At 42.4% G+C, this 19,173-nt stretch overlaps 1 protein-coding gene across 4 annotated transcripts in view; it reads left to right on the forward strand.

Annotated features, from left to right (window-relative positions):
* mcph1 (microcephalin 1) overlaps positions 1 to 19,173 on the forward strand; it is a 261,368-nt gene that overhangs the window by 40,397 nt on the left and 201,798 nt on the right. For all 4 annotated transcript variants that reach the window (XM_073056757.1, XM_073056758.1, XM_073056759.1 and 1 more), the window contains one exon: positions 9,387 to 9,487. In XM_073056757.1, the coding sequence (XP_072912858.1) occupies positions 9,387 to 9,487 (101 nt within the window). The remainder of the gene's footprint in view (positions 1 to 9,386; positions 9,488 to 19,173) is intronic.

Genomic DNA, 19,173 nt, shown 5'->3' on the forward strand with positions numbered 1-19,173 from the left:
CGTATGGCTCAGAAGGGTAGAGAAGGGAAGAGGCAGGCAGTAGTGATAGGGTCTCTATAGTTAGGGGGTCAGACAGGCGATTCTGTGGACACAGGAAGGAAACTCGGATGGTAGTTTGCCTCCCAAGTGCTAGGGTCCGGGATATTTCGGAGCGCGTCCAAGATATCCTGCAGTGGGAGGGAGAACAGCCAGAGGTCGTGGTACATATTAGTACCAATGACATAGGTAGGAAAAGGTAAGAGGTCCTGAAAGAAGACTACAGGGAGTTAGGAAGGAAGTTGAGAAGCAGGACCACAAAGGTAGTAATCTCGGGATTACTGCCTGTGCCATGCGACAGTGAGGATAGAAATAGGATGAGGTGGAGGATAAATGCGTGGCTGAGGGTTTGGAGCAAGGGGCAGGGATTCAGATTTCTAGATCATTGGAACCTCTTTTGGGGCAGGTGTGACCTGTACAAAAAGGACGAGTTGCACCTGAATCCCAGGGGTACCAATATCCTGCTGGGGAGGTTTGCTAAGGCTTTTGGGGAGAGTTTAAATTAGAATTGTTGGGGGTTGGGAACTGAACTGAAGAGACTGGGGAAGAAGAGGTTAGCTCACAAATAGAGAAAGCTTGTAGATGGTGCGAGAGGGAGGATAGGCAGGTGATAGAGAAGGGACGTGCTCAGACCGAAATGTTTGAGATGTGTCTATTTTAATGCAAGGAGTGTTGTGAACAAAGCGGATGAGCTTTGAGCGTGGATCAGTACTTGGAGATATGATGTGGTGGCCTTTACAGAGACTTGGATGGCTCAGGGACAGGAATGGTTACTTCAAGTGCTGGGTTTTAGAAGTTTCAGAATGGACAGGGAGGGAGGCAAAAGAGGTGGGGGTGCGGCACTGTTGATCAGAGATAGTGTCACAGTTGCAGAAAAGGTGGACATCATAGAGGGATTGTCTACAGAGTCTCTGTGGGTGGAGGCTAGGAAGAGGAAGGGGTCAATAACTTTACTGGGTGTTTTTTATAGGCTACCCAATAGTAACAGGGATATCGAGGAGCAGATAGGGAAACAGATCCTGGAAAGGCGTAATAATAACAGAGTTGTCATGATGGGAGATTTTAATTTCCCAAATATTGATTGACATCTCCCTAGAGCAAGGGGTTTAAATAGAGTGGAGTTTGTTAGGTGTGTTCAGGAAGGTTTCTTGACACAATATGTAGATAAGCCTACAAGAGGAGAGGCTGTATTTGATTTGGTATTGGAAAAAGAACCTGATTAGGTGTCAGATCTCTCAGTGGGAGAGCATTTTGAAGATAGTGATCAAAATTCTCTCTCCTTTACAATAGTATTGGAGAGACCTAGGAGCAGACAAGTTAGAAAAGCGTTTAATTGGAGTAAGGGGAATTATGAGGCTATCAGGCAAGAAATTGGAGACTTAAATTGTAAATAGATGTTCTCAGTGAAAGTACAGAAGAAATGTGGCAAATATTCAGGGGATATTTGTGTGGAGTTCTGTATAGGTACGTTCCAATGAGGCAGGGAAGTTATGGTATGGGTACAGGAACTGTGGTGTACAAAGGCTGTAATAAATCTAATCAAGAAGAAAAAAAAAGCTTACAAAAGGTTCAGAGAGCTTGGTTATGTTAGAGATCTAGAAGCTTATAAGGCTAATGGGAAAGAGCTTAAGAAGGAAATTAGGGGAGCCAGAAGGAGCCATGGGAAGGCCTTGGTGGGCAGGATTAAGGAAAACCCCAAGTCATTCTACGAGTATGTGAAGAGCAAGAGGATAAGACGTGAAAGAATAAGACTGATCAAGTGTAACAGTGGGAGAGTGTGCATGGAACCGAAGGAAATAGCAGAGGTACTTAATACTTTAGTATTCACTATGGAAAAAGATCTTGGTGATTGTAGTGATGACTTACAGCGGACTGAAAAGCCTGAGCATGTAGATATTAAGAAAGAGGATGTGCTGGAGCTTTTGGAAAGCATCAAGTTGGATAAGTCACCGGGACCGGATGAGATGTACCCCCAGGCTACTGTGGGAGCCGAGGGAGGAGATTGCTGAGCCTCTGGCGATGATCTTTGCATCATCAATGGGGACGGGAGAGGTTCTGGAGGATTGGAGGATTGTGGATGTTGTTCCTTTATTCAAGAAAGGGAGTAGAGATAACCCAGGAAATTAGAGACCAGTGAGTCTTACCTCAGTGGTTGGTAAGTTGATGGAGAAGATCCTGAGCGGCAGGATTTATGAACATTTGGAGAGGTATAATATGGTTAGGAGTAGTCAGCATGGCTTTGTCAAGGGCAGGTCGTGCCTTACGAGCCTGATTGAATTTTTTGAGGATGTGACTAAACACCTTGATGAAGGAAGAGCAGTAGATGTAGTGTATAAGGATTTCAGCAAGGCATTTGATAAGGTACTCCATGCAAGGCTTATTGAGAAAGTAAGGAGGCATGGGATCCAAGGGGACATTGCTTTGTGGATCCAGAAGTGGCTTGCCCACAGAAGGCAAAGAGTGGTTGTAGACGGGTCATATTCTGCATGGAGATCGGTGACCAGTGGTGTGCCTCAGGGATCTGTTCTGGGACCCTTACTCTCATGATTTTTTATAAATGACCTGGATGAGGAAGCGGAGGGATGGGTTAGTAAATTTGCTGATGACACAAAGGTTGGGGGTGTTGTGGATAGTGTGGAGGGCTGTCAGAGGTTACTGTGGGACATTGACAGGATGCAAAACTGGGCTGAGAAGTGGCAGATGGAGTTCAACCCAGGAATACAAGGTGAAATATCTCCTTCAGCTGAAATAACGAACTGAAAATTAGATTAATATTTTCCAATGGAACAATTCATGAAACAAAGTTAATGCCTTATTTAGTCAGACAGTCTCGGCGTCCTCTGTCAGTACTTAAAGAAAATACAATTGTTTTCATCATGGTTTTTTGTACTTAGCGGTTTTGACTGTTTTCATGCTCTTTAGCTGACATTGATTAATACTGTTCAGGGATTCCACAGTGCTCCATGCTAACAAGATGATTAAATTACTGGACTGGTATCCAGAGGCCTGGATCATTGATCTGAAGTTGAGTTTAATTTCCATTACAGCAGCTGGGGAAGTTAATTTCCCTGTAATTGAATAAACTAAAATAAAAAGCTAAATAACTGAATGTGAAACTACTCTTGTGTGAAAACCCATCTGGTTCAGTAATGTCCTTCAGAGCATGAAGCTCACCAACTCCGGACTTGCCAATGTGTTTGACACTTATCCGTTCTCTGACATGGGCGTGTAAGCCGATCAGTTAAGTGGACAGGAACTGTATGGCCTTGCCCATATAGTTCCTGTCCTTCAAACTGGAAGCAAATGGAATGATTTCTCAACAAACTGTGAACTACCTGGCCGGATGCTTAAATGAGCCCTTTCCAGCAGAGGTCAGTACAAACCATAGGGCTGCAGATTGCCTCTGTTGCTTAGCAGTCTTTTTATGTAGATCATGACTTCTGAGAAGCAGTGGTGCACTTCAGTCTAATGGTGGCCACGTGTAAAAGTTTTAAAAATGTGTAAATGTCTTTGTTAAAACCTTTTAGGTAACTTTATTTTTAGAGGTTTTTTTAGTTTTTTATTTCACTGTGCCTCATCAACAATTATTTTAAACTGAAGCCTTCACCCATGTTAAACAATATTAGTCCTTTTTCTCAAAACTCTTCGTTTTTTGGATTCCAGACCTAACCAATTCCCCTCTACCACCACTCTCCTCCGTCTAGCGGAATTAGTTCTTACTCTCAATAATTTCTCCTTTGGCTCCTCCCACTTCCTCCAAACCAAGGGTGTAGCCATGGGCACCCATATGGGTCCCAGTTATGCCTGCCTTTTTGTTGGCTTTGTGGAACAGTCCATGTTCCAAGTCTATACGGGTATCCGTCCCCCTCTTTTCCTTTGCTACATCGACGACTTCATTGGCACTGCCTCCTGCACGCATGCTGAGCTCGTTGACTTCAATAACTTTGCCTCCAACTTTCACCCTGCCCTCAAATTTAGCTGGTCCATTTCCGACATCTCCCTCCCTTTTCTTGATCTTTCTGTCTTCATCTCTGGAGATGGCTTATCTACTGATATCTACTATAAGCCTACAGACTCTTACAACTACCTGGACTTTTCCTCTTCCCACCCTGTCTCTTGCAAAAAGGCTATCCCCTTCTCACAATTCTTCCGTCTCCGCCGCATCTGCTCTCAGGATGAGGCTTTTCATTCCAGGACGAAGGAGATGTTTTCCTTTTTAAAACAAAGGGGCTTCCCTCCTTCCACCATCAACTCTGCTCTCAAACACATCTCTCCCATTTCCCGCACATCTGCCCTCAACCCATCCGCCCGCCACCCCACTCGGGATAGGGTTCCCCTTGTCCTCACCTACCACCCCACCAGCCTCCAGGTCCAATGTATAATTCTCCGTAACTTCCACCACCTCCAACAGGATCCCACTACCAAGCCTATCTTTCCCTTCCCCCCTCTTCTTTCTGCAGGGATCGCTCCCTACGTGACTCCCTTGTCCACTCGTCCCCCTCATCCCTTCCCACCGATCTCCCTCCTGGCACTTATCCTTGTAAGCAGAACAAGTGCTACACCTGCCCTTGCACTTCCTCCCTCACCACCATTCAGGGCCCCAGACTGTCCTTCCAAGTGAGGCGCCACTTCACCTGTGAGTCAGCTGGTGTAGTATACTGCGTCCGGTGCTCCCGGTGTGGCCTTTTATATATTGGTGAAACCCGACGCAGGCTGGGAGACCGTTTCGCTGAACACCTACACTCGGTCTGCCAGAGAAAGCAGGATCTCCCAGTGGCCACACATTTTAATTCCACGTCCCATTCCCATTCTGATATGTCTATCCATGGCCTCCTCTACTGTCAAAATGAATCCAAACTCAGGTTGGAGGAACAACACCTTGTATACCGGCTGGGTAGCCTCCAACCTGATGGCATGAACATTGACTTCTCTAACTTCCGTTAATGCCCCTCCTCCCCTTCTTACCCCATCTCTGACATATTTAGTTGTTTGCCTGTTCTCCATCTCCCCTTCCCCCCACTTCTCCTGAGGCCTCCCGTCCCATGATCCTTTCCCTTCTCCAGCTCTGTATCACTTTCACCAATCACCTTTCCAGCTCTTAGCTTCATCCTACCCCCTCCAGTCTTCTCCTATCATTTCGCATTTCCCCCTCCCCCCACTACTTTCAAATCTCTTACTATCTTTCCTTACAGTTAGTCCTGACGAAGAGTCTCGGCCCAAAACGTCGACAATGCTTCTGCCTGTAGATGCTGCCTGGCCTGCTGTGTTTCACCAGCATTTTGTGTGTGTTGTTTTAGCCCTTTTTCCTCCCTTTGGAACCCTTGATTCCACTGGCTTCATTCTACGCTCTTTCTTCTCAATGCTCAGGACATCTAGATTGAGCATACAGAGATTGTGGTGCCCTGACTCTGGATAGAAAAGTTGGCAGTTTTGTAAATGTGGAATTATAACTCAAAGCCCACTTATAATCGGGGAAAATTAAATGCTATTATGATGGTGTGGAGAGGTGTCAGACACTGGTATAAAACATGAGGATTGGAGGGTAGTAAGTGTAACAACAAGAAGAATGTTTTCAATTTAAATTAGAATCAGGTTTTAAATTTTGACTTTGGAAGAACTATTTGCTGTCTCAACAAAACAGTTCCCTGGAGTATCCCACTAAATGTAAATTTTAAATTTGATAATTGTATGATCATCAATGTGACTGTAAACATTCACAAAAATAAAATCTTCTGATTTTAACAGTTGTAAGAATTTTTTTTAACTTCAAGCAGCAGTAAGGCTGATCAACACCTCTACGCACTAACCCACCTCACCACACCCACCACTACTTTATAATTTTCTGTCAGTCTCCTTGTGTCACTTTATGAACATACAATCAATCTATGTAATAAGCTATGTACTTATTGTGTTTTTTATTATTATTGTGTTTCTTACCTTATGTCGCACTATCCAGCAACCCACCTCATTAACCCTAATCACAGGACAATTTTCAATGACCAATTAATCTATTAACCGGAACATCTTTGGACTGTGGGAGGAAACTGGAACACCCAGAGGCCACTCACTCTGTTATAGGAAAGACATGGTTAAACTGGAACGAGTCCAAACTAAGGGCCTTTAATGTGAGAGTGGAAATATTTAAAAGGGACTTGAGGGGCAGCTTCTCCACTTGGGGTGGTGAATATATGGAATGAGCTGCCAGAGGAGGTAATTTAGGCAGGTACAATAGTGTTATTTAAGAAGCTTTTGGATTAGGTACGTGGAGGAGGTGATAAAGTACATTAAAGTGATATGGGCCAAATATGGAAATTGGGATGCTGAATGTTCATCATGAGCTCGCTGGGCTGAAGGGCCTGTATCCATGCCGGATTTCTGTAAATCTTGTCTTGCATGAAGTTTTGTGTTTAGTCTATCTTCATTAGTTACAGGGTTGACAAATACTGAATGCATGATCATGTGCATCATGTTTATACATAAAAATAATAGTAGGGAGAAGCTATTCTCTATTCTTCTTTTGGCCTCTCCACTCTTCTTCCTTAGTCTTGTCATTCAGTTACACAGCAAGGGAACAGGGCCTTTAGCCCAACCCATTTAAGCTAGCCATGTTGCCATTCTGAGCTACTCTCATTAGTCTGTGTTTGGCCCATATCCTTTCCTGTCCATTAGTTTAAATGTTCTAATTGTCCCCGTCTCCAGCACTTCCTCTGGCATCTTGTTCCATATACTCATTGTCTTCTGTGTGAAATAAGTTGCCCCTTGGAACCCTTTATTCTATACAGTTTAAACCTGCAGTCTCTGGCTTTAGACATCCCAGCCCTAGGAAAAAGACAGATAAAGGCTCTCAGCCTGAAACATTGACTATTTCTTCCCATTGATGCTGCTTGTCTTGAGTTCCTGCAGAATCTGGTGTCTGGGGAAAAAGATTGGCTTTTCACCTCCATGGTCTTCATAACTTGTATAAACCCCTGTAAGCCCCCTTCTGCTCCACTGTTGAATTATTTCCATCCTAAGACCCACTTTGATCCCAGAACATTCAAATTCGCCTTGACTGCCAATAATAATATTAGATTTCTTGAGTAAATGGCATGGCAGATAGTGCACTGACTCACAGATTGGCAGCGTGGGTTTGTTCCTGGCATCCAGCGTTGTCTCTGTTCCGTTTGCATGTTCTCCCTGTGACTACTTGGGCTCTTTTGTCCTCCACAAAATCATGTTAAGAATGTTTATAGGCCTACGCAGTCTGCTTCAAAAGATGCCTCAAAAAGTCAGCATCCATCATTAAGGACACCCCTACCCCCCACCACCATCACCTGGAATACGCTTTCTCATTGCTACAGTCAAGGAGGTGAGACAGGACCCTGAAGACACACATTCAATATCTCAGGGACAGCTTCCCTATTGCCAACCGATTTCTGAATGGACAATGATTGCAGTGTGCTGCTTCCACAAAACAAGTGATATTACCTGCTATAATTTACAGTTTTTATTATGTCTTGCACTATACTGATGCTACAAAACAACATATTTCTCAACATATTAAACCTGATTCTGATTTTGGTCATGTTGGTGGTCAGCAGGAGAACTGGGGTGTGGATCTTTTGGGCAGGAAGGGGAACGAATAGTTTGGTGGAAAGGCTGGTGGGGTGGAGCTGATAGGAAGGCATTGAGGAGTGGCATGGACCAGATGGACTGAATGGCTTTGTCCCGTGCCATAAGAACTGTGAAACAGGAGATCTGCATTTCACATCTACAGGTTTAATTGTGGGGTACATCACTGATTTCAATGCTGTTATAAAACCAGATCTGGAGCCTCAATTTATAATTGATTAAATTTAAACTTTTAGGCTATGTGGAATGAACATGAGATTCTGCAGATGCTGAAATCTTTCCATAGATGCTGCCTGACCTACTGAGTTCCTCCAGCATTTTGTGCGTTACTCGAGGCTACGTAGCCATTGTTTTGCATTGAATTGCCTGGAATAGGTTTGAACAAGAGCTTTCCATTTTAACTTGTTTTGATTTTCTGAGAAATTTTTCCCCACATGGTCTGTCATATTCCATACAGTTTGCTTATTATGTATGATGCCATTTAATATAGTAATTTCCTTGCTTTTCTAACTGGTGCATTGCTGCCCCCTTCTATCAATAGACACGAGATCCTGCAGATGCTGGAGATCTTAAACAACACACTAAAATGCTGGAGGAATACAGCAAGTCAGGCAGTATCTCTGTATGGAGAGGATGAATTGTCTTGGCCCGAAATGTTGAATGTTCTCTTCCATAGATGCAGTCTGACCAGCTGTGTTCTTTCAACATTTTGTGTTTGGTTGGGCAGCACAACATTCTCAGGCCATGGGCACATAATGTGATTTTTGCTAACAGCCATGCACGGTGCTACAACACTGAGACATCACATCCTCACAGCACCTCTCTGAATGCAGCGTTCATCCAAACTTGTCTGGCTTTCTGGCACCAGGGAGACCAGCAGTTGGAGAAATTCCAGGTGCTGACGGCTAAAGAATAATTAACAAACAAGCATTTTGAGCATGTTGCCATTTGGTTATTGATTTGTCAAGGGATGCTCAACTTCCCCCGACTCTTCTGGAGCTTCTACAGTCAAATCCCAATCTGTATTCTCTCCTATACCTGCTGATGTGCACAGATCTGATACCTGACTTCTGGTACTTTATTCAACCCCTCCCCCTTCTTTTTCTCTTTATACCCTTGCCCTCTTCACCTTACCTGCCTATTACCTCCCTCTGGTGCCCCTAGTCCTTCCCTTTTCCCATGGTCCACTTTCCTCTCTGATTAGATTTCTCTTCCTTCAGTACTTTACCTTTTCCATTTATTACCTCACAGCATCATCCCTCACCCACCTCCCTTCCCCCTCATCTTGTTTCACCTATCACCTGTGAGCTTGTGTTCCTTCACCTCCCCCACCTTTTTTTTCTGGTTTTTGCCTCCTTTTCCGGTACTGATGAAGGGTCTTGGCGTGGAATATTGACTGTTTATTCCCATTCATAGATGCTGCTTGATCTGCTGAGTTCCTCCAGTATTTTGTGTGTTTTGATCAGCTCAGCACTTCTTTTGCACTATACTGCTGCAAAAAAAATCATGTTGCATAAGACAGTCATAATAAATCTAATTCTGATTCTCCCCTGTATCATTACCATTCCTGTACATTGGGATTCTTTATTTTTAAGGTAGCATAAATTTGTCCAAATTGAAATACCATTTCAAAAGCAAAATTGAGGCTTTTTAGGATTATTCATTGTGCCCAAGTGTCGGTTAATGTCGATTAAACTTGTCTTATCAGGTTGTAATAAGAAATGTTTTTTTCCTCTAAGGCAGTCCCCTTGGAATGGAGATGACTTGTTGCCCTAATGAAAAACACAATTTAAACAAAGTAATGAATGGACCCTTTGAATGCAAAAAGCAGAATATGAAGGTTAGTGTAACTTGTTAATGACTATTACACAAAACAAGGTTCTTTGGGCATAAATTGTTATATTTGCAAAACGTTCTCGATTGATTTTATTTTATGCTTAGATTTTAGTGAAGGAGCCAGATCTTTCTGCAGCATACAATATTTTCTGCTGGTTTTGAAGGTGCAGAGATTTACCAGGATGTTACCTGGATTAGAGATCTTGTCTTGTGGGGAGGGTTTGAACGAGGCAGGGCTTTTCTCTGTGGAGTGAAGGGGGTTGACGGATACCTTGATGGAGGTGTGCAAAATTGTGAGAGCCATGGATGGAGTGGAAAGACAGCTCATTTTTCTGAGGGTGAGGGTGACAGTGAACAATACCGGATGACATTTGTTTAGGGTGAGCGGAGGGAGGTTTGGGGGGGGGGGGGGGGATGTTGGAAAATGGTGTTTTGCACAGAATGGTAAGAGCCTGTAATGCATTGTCAGGGATGCTGGTAGAGGCAGATAGGTTAGGGACATTTAAAAGACTCTTAGATGAGCATATGGATGTAGGAAAAATGGAAGGTTATGGGCTGCATGAATGAATTGTTGCTCTAGTGTTTATGAAATCACTGGATGAACAGTCCACTTCTCAGGTGCACCTCAAAATATCCTTCTCAGACTTGATTCATCAAACAAGGTCATAACCTCTTGTTCTTGTCAATGTGGACTATACATATTTGTTCATATGGTGGGATAGGGTGTGGGGGTATAGGAACTAATTGGGATCAAGTTAGTTTTAAGGTGATGACTTGTATTAGAATTTGGGAGGTAGTTGTGTTGTCTGTCTCTAACCATGAAAACTACTCTTGAACACTTAATAGTTGACCAGTAGTATGACTTGTTAATTAAACATGCAACATGTCTCCATGGATACCATATCCTCTTTAAATAAGCTTGGAAGCCAGTGCTTGTGCTAATAGAGCATAAAACATGACAGTACAGTACAGGCTCCTTAACAATTCTTCAACCTACTCCAAGATTGATTCCCTCCCACTTAGCCCTCAATGTTTCTAATTTCCATGTGTCTCTCCAAGAGTTTCTGAAATGTCCCTAATATATCTGCCACCAACATCACCACCACCCCTGGCAGGCCCTTGCACGCCTCCACGCCTCTGTCAGCTCTTGAGCTCAATCCCCTGACTAATGAAGGCCACCATACACTTTCACAAACATATTAACTTATGTGGGATCTATGGATGTGCACCCCAGGATCCCTCTTTTCCTCCAAATTGCTAACAATCCTCCCATTAATATTGTATTACATCAAATTAGATGTCTTTAGGCTGGTGAAATTCTCTAAGTCTTGAGGATCCATAATCAGTCATGGTGACACTAAGATGGGTAGGGCACATCAATAAAATTTTACGTGTTGCATTGTTTGTAAACCAAATGGGTTTACAAATATAAAATATCCTATTAATCGAGTGCAATTCTTTTTCTGTTGGCTGTGTGTATACTGTAAATCTTCCCCCATTTCTTCTGAAAAGAAACAAAATTCATTGGAAAGTTTGTGGGCATTGTTCATATGCCTGACATGCTCCAACACAGGAGTGTTGCTTTTGACTGTAGTGTGGCTCTTTAGTGCAGTCTCTCATCGCTTTAATCAGTCTGTACAGCTTCACAAATTTCTGCAAAAAAAATCAAAAGCATGATTATAATAGTGAAAAGTTGAGCTGTTTCATTGATTTAGAAGGTATCAGCTGTCATCTTTCAGGAATGTGTAAGAAAGGAAAATGGGGTAGTCTGTTACCTGGTGAAGATTAAAGAAACATAATTAGTTGTTAAGTAGCAAGACCATTAGAAAAGTAGAAGCATTGAAGGTGGAGGTAGATAACAATTGATGGATTTAGGGCTGTGGGGAATTGGCAAAGAAGACCAGCTGAGTAGATCACGTATGACCTTGTCCAGTGGTAATGTAGGATGGAAGGGTCGCATCATCTATTCCTGCTCCCATTGTGTTTTTTTGTGCTTAAATTCAACCGTGGGGAAATAAATTGCAAACAATTAAAGGTGGAGAGCAAACATGAGGAAATCTGCATATGCTGGAAATTCAAACAACAGCACACACAAAATGCTGGTGGAACACAGCAGGTCAGGCAGCATCTATAGGGAGAAGCGCTGTCGACATTTCGGGCCGAGACCTTTCGTCAGGACGGTGGGGAGGTGGGGAGCCGGGGAGCCATGGTAACATAGTGGTTAATATAGGGCGATTACAGCACCAGAGATCCGAGTTCAGTACCCACTGCCATCTGTGAGGAGTTTGCATGTTCTACTCGTAACCATGTGTGTTTCAACCAGGTGCTCAGATTTCCTCCCCAAGTCCAAAGGTGTAATTGGTTGCATGGATGTTATTAGGTTAGGTGGTCTCATTGGGCTGGAAGCACCTGTTACCATGATTTATTTCTTAAAAATCAAGAAGTTTGAAGTTTTTAGGGACTGTTAGGAGATTATTGAAAGGGGCCAAGCAATTCTGCTTTGGAAACAACAGGTGATTCTTTTAAATTTCTGCTTATTGATTTTTCTGTCTGTGCAGGAAATTGTTATGTTGTTAAGTGTTTTACATGCCTATTAGGGTTATGGTGTTTTGTCAGATGTGGGTAAAAGAGTGATACGGTGAAAATCTACAGGGTAATAATGGAAGAGAAATGAAGAAACTATTTTAATCCCAATTTGACATGCCCTCAGCTACAATCTGTTTGTCTCAAGTCTACTAATTTCTCAGTGGGGGGGGGGAATAAATATGCAGCTTAGAAAGGAGAGGCATTTTAGTATATAAGTGAAACCTTTCGGTGGCAGATGGAAGAATGAAGTACTTGTGGGGGTTAATCAGTTGCAGGTGATTACCGGTAGTAGATGTAGCCTATTATAAATCATCCTATCCTGAGAAGAATATTTTCCTGTGCCAAGCCAGATGAATTTCCTCTTACCAGTGTATTTAGGCTATGCATAAAATTTAGAAATAATTTTGTCAACATCAGTAAGACGAAAGGGCTGATTGTGGACTTCAGGAAAGTTAAGACAAAGGAGCACATACCAATCCTCATAGAGGGCTCAGAAGAGGAGAGAGTGAACAGCTTCAGGTTCCTGGGCATCAAGGTCTCTGAGGATCTAGTCTGGCCCCAACATATCGATGTAGTCATAAAGAAGGCAAGACAGCAGCTATACTTTATTAGGAGTTTGAAAAGATTTGGCATATCAACAAATACACTCAAAAACTTCTATAGTTGTACCGTGGAGAGCATTCTGACAGGTTGCATCACTGTCTGGTATGGGGGGGCCACTGCACAAGACTGAAAGAAGCTGCAGAAGGTTATAAATCTAGTCAGCTCCATCTTGAACACTAGCCTACAAAGTACCCAGGACATCTTTAGGGAGCAGAGTCTCAGAAAAGCAGCGTCCATAATTAAGGACCTCCAGCACCCAGAGCATGCCCTTTTCTCACTGTTACCATCAGGTAGGAGATACAGAAGTCTGAAGGCACACACTCAGCAATTCAGGAACAGCTTCTTCCCCTCTGCCATCCGATTCCTAAATGGACATTGAAGCTTTGGACACTACCTCACTTCCGTTAATATACAGTATTTCTGTTTTTGCATGTTTTTAAAAAAATCTATTCAATATATGTGATTGATTTACTTGTTTATTATGTTTTATTTTATTTATTATTATTATATTTTTCTCTTTGTTAGATTATGTATTGCATTGAACTGCTGCTGCTAAGTTAACAAATTTCACATCACTTGCCGGTGATAATAACCCTGATTCTGATTCTAATAGTGATGGGCAATTTTTTTTTCTAAGTTGGTACTGATGAACTTTGGTTCCCTCCACAAAGTAAAAGAGAATTATGTCAGTGTTTTAGCAACAAAATGATTTACCTTTGTGGTGGCGTGTTGGGGAGGAAGCATTAAGAAGAGGGACGCCTCACGTCTTAATAAGCTGGTAAGGAAGGCGGGCTCTGTCGTGGGCAAAGTACTGGAGAGTTTAACATCGGTAGCTGAGCGAAGGGCGCTGAGTAGGCTACGGGCAATTATGGAAAACTCTGAACATCCTCTACATAGCACCATCCAGAGACAGAGAAGCAGTTTCAGCGACAGGTTACTATCGATGCAATGCTCCTCAGACAGGATGAAGAGGTCAATACTCCCCAATGCCATTAGGCTTTACAATTCAACCGCCAGGACTTAAGAACTTTTTAAAAGCTATTATTAATGCTTTTTGAGATAGTGATTTAGATGCATATCATATTTTTTTTACTGAGTTAAGTATTGTATGTAATTAGTTTTGATACAACAAGTGTATGGGACATTGGAAAAAAAAGTTGAATTTCCCCATGGGGATGAATAAAGTATCTATCTATCTATCTACCTTTGAGTGAAACTTGGTTGAAATGACCCATGTCAGGCTGCTCGTGGAAAAATGAAGAAATCTTATGTGTATTTTGTTGTGGCTATTATTAGTGCACAAAATGAATACAACTTGACAATGAAAAATTACTTTATAAAATTCTGAAGTTTGAGGATGATGTATGCATTCTGAAATTTAAATAACACAGGAAACATTGCATTTTTATAATGTCAAAATTTAGATTTAAAATTCAAAGTAGAAGCAGATGATCTCTCAGAATCGATTAATCAGATAAACTGATTAGTTTTTATGATGGCTCATTGCGTGATACATCATTGCACAGGGTCATTGCTTCTGTTTACTGTATTTAATTTCTCCCTTTATTGGTCCCTGTCATTTTCTCCCTTAATGTAAGTCATTAAATATGCTAATGTTGTTGACAGCTGGTGATACGGAAATATAGAGGAGTGCAATAGATTGCCCAGTTAAGTTGTTTTGCAACAAGAATCTTGCACTCGATGTCAGGAAGGCCAAGGAATTGATTGTAGACTTCAAGAAGGGGAAGTTGGGAGAACACATTCCAGTCCTTATTAAAGGTGTCTGTTGTGGAAAGTGTGAGTAGCTTCAAGCAACTAGGTGTCAACAACTCAATGTCTATTCTAGGAGTTTGAAGAGATTTGGTAAGTCACCAATGACTAGCAAATTTCTATGCTGGTCAGCATCGAGTGATTGCATCACTGCCTGGTATGGAGGCTCCAGTGCACAGGATCGAAAGAGGCTGCGGTTTTGGTTGTAGACTCAGCCAGCTCCCTCAGGGCACAACCCTCTCACAATCGAGGGCATTTTCTCAAAGTGGTATCCATCTCGAAGAACCCTCACCATTTGTGACATGCCTTCAACCATTGGGAAAGAGGTAGTAAAGCCTGAAGATACACTCCCAACGATTTAGGAAGAGCTTTTCACCCCGCCAACAAATTTCTGAATGGACCCTTTACACCAGATTGCTAATCTCTCAAGCTATTTAGAAATTTTTGGGAACTTGTATTTTTTTATGTATTGCACTGTACTGCTGCCACAAACCAAGTTCAGAATCAGGTTTATTATCAGTAACGTATATTGTAAAATTTTACACAGGGAATTCCAGTTAATTGTGGCAGCTTCTTATTTGGGACGACTTAAAGAACAAAAACAAATTGAGAAAATAGCCAGGTTTCTTTTAGTTTATTTGAGACACTATTCCGCTTAAGTGGAACAGGAGACTGTTGCCAAACAGTTTCTAACTAATGTCAGTCGAGTGCACTTCGTGTGGCCTGAAGATACCACATCGTGCTTAGAACAAATAGTTTTTAAATAGTGTCACTTGCGTGTTTGTTTTCAAACAACAGTGTTTTTTTTGTTACTAATAATTGGAGAGTAATAAACAATGAGACAATTCAGAACTGTTTTGATCAGTGAGGTTTCAAGCATTCAGGCTTGGAAATGCTAGAAATGGCCAGGAGTGAAAATGGTTTCACTACTTAAAGTTAGGAACTGTGAAGAATTTAAATGTATCAGCAATCATCTTGAATGTTATAATTAAAGTGAAGATTTAGAGGATACATTTGTTGAAAGCACTGTTTGAAGGCAGTCTATTATCTGCAGTAGGTGTCTGTGCTGACTTTGTTCATTTACAGTCAATCAAAAGCACACATTAGTTTATGCTGGAAGAATTCCTCTGGTTGATAACTATTGGGAACTAATACATAGTTTTCTAGTAGTAGTTTTGGTAGTGTTTTAATTTATTCTGTATTTAAATACATAATTTGTTACTCAGGTAAATTGTAGTTTGCCATTTTTATATCTTTTTAATTATTTCTATGAATAATTGGGACTTGTGCTTAATTGGGTCAAAATGAACTCGTCCCGGTGTGTCCAATTAACTGGAATCTGCAACATACAAATTGTATATATGTATGTATGTAGATATAGGTATAGTGCTGTTCAAATATCTTGGGCGCGCACACACACACACTCACTAATGCCTAAGAGTTTTGCACAGTACTGTAGTAATTTTGTGAATTGCACTGTACTGCTGGCACACAAAAAACAATTTCATGACAAATGTGATTGATAAACCTGATTGTGATATGGTTGGTCTCTATTTTGGACTAAGAGTTGGAAGAGGGGAGGGAATGGGAAGTGCCAGAGAAACATGTTATAATTAAAGATCAATAAAGCAATTGTTTAGAATCAAATTACCTTGCATGGTTTCTTAGGGCTAAATGTGTCTACAGCTGTGCCACCTTCTGCCTCTGGCACTCTTCTGCCATCTGTCCCACACCCCTCCCGCTGTGCTGCACCTTCACCATTCCCAACATCCGTTGCTCCCGCCAGATTTATAAATTCGCTCTCCACTCCATGTCGACAGATACAGAACTGTGTAAGTCTTGGGCATCTGTAGCTGTATGTATGTGCCCAAGACTTCTGCAAATGCATATGTTTTGCAAAAAGAGAGCAAAAATAGTGAGGTAGTGTTCATGGGTTGGTTTATTGTTCAGAAATGTAAAGTACCTCCTCCCTGATGGTAGCAAGAAGAAAGGGGCATGTCCTGGGTGGCAGGGGTCCTTGATGTCAGTGATATTAAACCAGCTTCTGCTTAACATTATTTCTGTAACTTTTCAAATCATTAGGAGTAGAATCATGGCAATACCCTTCATAATCACATGGAACCCTGGGACTGTGCAATTTGGGCCAAGATATTTCTTGCAAGGGTGTCATATTTTCAGTAATATCAGGACTTGTTAATTTGTAAGCACTGAAGTGATTGTGAGGTTTGGCATGCAGGATCTTAAAATTATAATGTCAGTTACTGGATTCTTCAATGTGTACCTTCCCTTTAAGTGTGCCAGTTCAGATTGAAGAGGTTGTTTTGGTACAGTAAATGGATGAATCCAGGCCAAACATTGCAGTTGGCTCACGATCTTCATTCAAATGCAATCAGAACTGGACAAAGAATACAGGCTGGATTAGTATATCCACATGTAGTGAATTTTATTTTAAATGATAGCTTGACAACAAAGCTTTGAAAAAAAAAATAATTTTGTGCCTGAATCTAAATTAACATTTATTCAAGTGGATCAGCATCACGTTGATCTTGCTTGTTGATTGGATGTAATTCTCCAGTTTAATGATAGAATGATATAATCAGCTCCAAAGGATAATTTTTCTCTTGGCTCAAAGACCATTGAAATAATGTACACCACATTTTGCATTTGGACAGATTACAGTAGGTGTCAATTGCTGTATCCGTTAGAGGAGGTAATGACTTTGTTGGTCCCTTTACTTGTTTGCAACATCCATTTTGAAAGCAGATCAAGTCACTTCTTCTCTACTCCTCCTGATTTGTTCTGCTTTTTGTCAACTCATGCCGTAAGCTCAAAGCCATATCTTTTAAATTATATTTGTCATATGTTGCGATTTCATTGAATGCCGATTGTACTGATTTACCAACACAAACACGAGGAAATCTGCAGATGCTGAAAATTCAAGCAACACACACAAAATGCTGCTGGAACACAGCAGGCCAGGCAACATCTTTAGGAAGAAGCACTGTCGATGTTTCGGGCCGAGACCCTTCGTCAGGACTAACTGAAAGATAGTAAGAGATTTGAAAGGGGGAGGGGGGGAAATCCGTAATGATAGAAGACAGAAGGGGGTGGGGTGAAGCTAAGAGCTGGAAAGGTGATTGGCAAAAGGGATACAGAGCTGGAGAAGGGAAAGGATCATAAGATGGGAGGCCTAGGGAGGAAGAAAGGGGGAGAGGAGCACCACAGGGAGATAGAGAGCAGGCAAGGAGTGATTGTAAGAGGGGCAGAGAGGGAAGGAAAGGGAGAGGAGAGATAAATAAATCAGAGATGGGGTAAGAAGGGGAGGAGGGACATTAACAGAAGTTAGAGAAATCAATGTTCATGCCATCAGGTTGGAGGTTACCCTGACGGAATATCAGGTGTTGTTCCTCCAACCTGAGTGTGGCTTCATCTTGATAGTAGAGGGGGCCATGGATAGACATATCAGAATGGGAATGGGATGTAGAATTAAAATGAGTGAACTGCTCTCACCCCACTCGGGATAGAGTTCCCCTTGTCCTCACCTACCACCCCACCAGACTCTGGGTCCAATGTATAATTCTCCGTAACTTCTGCCACCTCCAATGGGATCCCACTACCAAGCACATCTTCCCCCCCCCCCCCCCTGCTTTCCGCAGGGATTGCTCCCTATACGACTCCCTTGTCCACTCGTCCCCCTCATCCCTTCCCACCGATCTCCCTCCTGGCACTTATCCTTGTAAGCGGAACAAGTGCTACACCTGCCCTTACACTTCCTCCCTCACCACCATTCAGGGCCCCAGACAGTCCTTCCAGGTGAGGCGACACTTCACCTGTGAGTCGGCTGGTGTGGTATACTGCGTCTGGTGCTCCCAGTGTGGCCTTTTATATATTAGTGAGACCTGATGCAGACTGGGAGACCGTTTCGCTGAACACCTATGCTCTGTCCGCCAGAGAAAGCATGATCTCCCAGTGGCCACACATTTTAATTCCACCCCATTCCCATTCTGATATGTCTATCCATGGGCTCCTCTACTGTCGAGATGAAGCCACACTCAGGTTGGAGGAACAAAACCTGATCTTCCGTCTGGGTAACCTCCAATCTGATGGCATGAACATTGATTTCTCTAACTTCTGTTAATGCCCCTCCTCCCCTTCTTACCCCATTCCTTCTTTATTTCTCCCCCCCCCATTTTTTTCCTCTCATTGCTCCTCTCACAATCACTCCTTGCCTGCTCTCTATCTCTTTCTGGTGCTCCTCTCTCCCTTTCTTTCTCCCTAGGCCTCCCATCTCATGATCCTTTCCCTTCTCCAGCTCTGTATCCCTTTTGCCAATCACCTTTCCAGCTCTTAGCTTCACCCCACCCCCTCCTGTCTTCTATCATTTCGTATTTCCCACTCCTGCTCCTACTTTCAAATCTCTTACTATCTTTTCTTTCAGTTAGTCCTGACGAAGGGTCTCAGCCCGAAACGTCCACAGTGCTACTTCCTATAGATGCTGCCTGGCCTGCTGCGTTCCACCAGCATTTTGTGTGTGGTACTGATTTACCACCTTATGTTGTGGGCAGTACTTTTTATGTTGGTGTTGTGGTTCTGTTTGAGATTTGAACTGGATCCTGTGCAGTAATCCATGCACCTGAGGAGGACCGTGTCCATTCTTCTGGAGAAAAATATGATTCAAGTTTATTTATCACAAGTACATTGAAACATACAGTGGAATGCACAGTCAAAGGT

The sequence above is a fragment of the Hemitrygon akajei genome, chromosome 9, assembly GCF_048418815.1.
Source record: "Hemitrygon akajei chromosome 9, sHemAka1.3, whole genome shotgun sequence".
NCBI lineage: Eukaryota > Metazoa > Chordata > Chondrichthyes > Myliobatiformes > Dasyatidae > Hemitrygon > Hemitrygon akajei.